The 647-nt window shown below is 70.3% G+C and overlaps 1 protein-coding gene across 1 annotated transcript; it reads left to right on the top strand.

The window, feature by feature from the left end:
- The first annotated feature begins 45 nt into the window (after nucleotides 1-45).
- On the top strand, nucleotides 46-595 carry LOC106123683 (uncharacterized). Its single transcript, XM_013320095.1, has 2 exons — nucleotides 46-131; nucleotides 206-595. The coding sequence occupies exon 2, from the start codon at nucleotides 218-220 to the stop codon at nucleotides 560-562; it is 345 nt and encodes a 114-aa protein (XP_013175549.1). The 5' UTR covers nucleotides 46-131; nucleotides 206-217; the 3' UTR covers nucleotides 563-595.
- The last annotated feature ends 52 nt before the right edge of the window (nucleotides 596-647 follow it).

Below are 647 nucleotides of genomic sequence, written 5' to 3'. Positions count from 1 at the left end.
GGGCGGTGGAGCGCGCGGCCGCCGCTCTGAGCGCCGCCCTGCGCGCCGCGCGCCCCGCCCTCGCGCACCTGGCGCCCGCCTCGCTCTGGCACACGAGGGACGCGCTCGAGCAACTCTCCAACGTCCTAGAGGTGAGGCTTCCTCCGGTGGCTCGACGACGGTGCGATGCGGGACCTCGGTCACCCGATGCTTTTCTAATTTGCAGTTCGCGGGAGTGATGACGTACGTGATGGGCGTGTGCCGCGAGGTGGTGACGCCGACCAACTCGAGGAAGGCGAGCAAGAAGAAGGCGAGCGTTTCCCCGGAGCGCGCGGCGACGGGGCGCGCGCTGGGGGAGGCGGGCGGCGAGGCGGCTGCGCTGCTGGGGGAGGTGCGCGCGCGGCTGGAGGCGTGGCCCGCCGCCTGGGCCGCGCCGCACCTCGCCTCGGGTGTGGAGGACCGGCTGGCGGGGGAGTACCGCTGCCCGGTGGCGGGACAGCTGGAGCGCAGCTACCGGGAAGCGCTGCGCCACGCAAGGGAAACGCTCGACGATAAAATTAAATACTTGAAGAGTATGCAGTGACGGCGCAGTGCAGTGACCGGGTAGTGCAGCGACTGCGCAGTGCAGTGACGGTGCAGTGCAGTCCAGTGCAGTGCAGTCCAGTGCA

This window comes from Papilio xuthus, unplaced genomic scaffold, assembly GCF_000836235.2.
Source record: "Papilio xuthus unplaced genomic scaffold, Pxut_1.1 DF826013.1, whole genome shotgun sequence".
In the NCBI taxonomy this organism is placed as follows: Eukaryota; Metazoa; Arthropoda; class Insecta; order Lepidoptera; family Papilionidae; genus Papilio; species Papilio xuthus.
Note: the sequence above shows the minus strand (reverse complement) of the source record. Positions and strands in the feature narration are given on the sequence as shown.

Excerpts from the sequence above, each read along its gene's own strand:
- LOC106123683 (XM_013320095.1), top strand. The coding sequence starts at position 218 with ATGACGTACGTGATGGGCGTGTGCCGCGAGGTGGTGACGCCGACCAAC.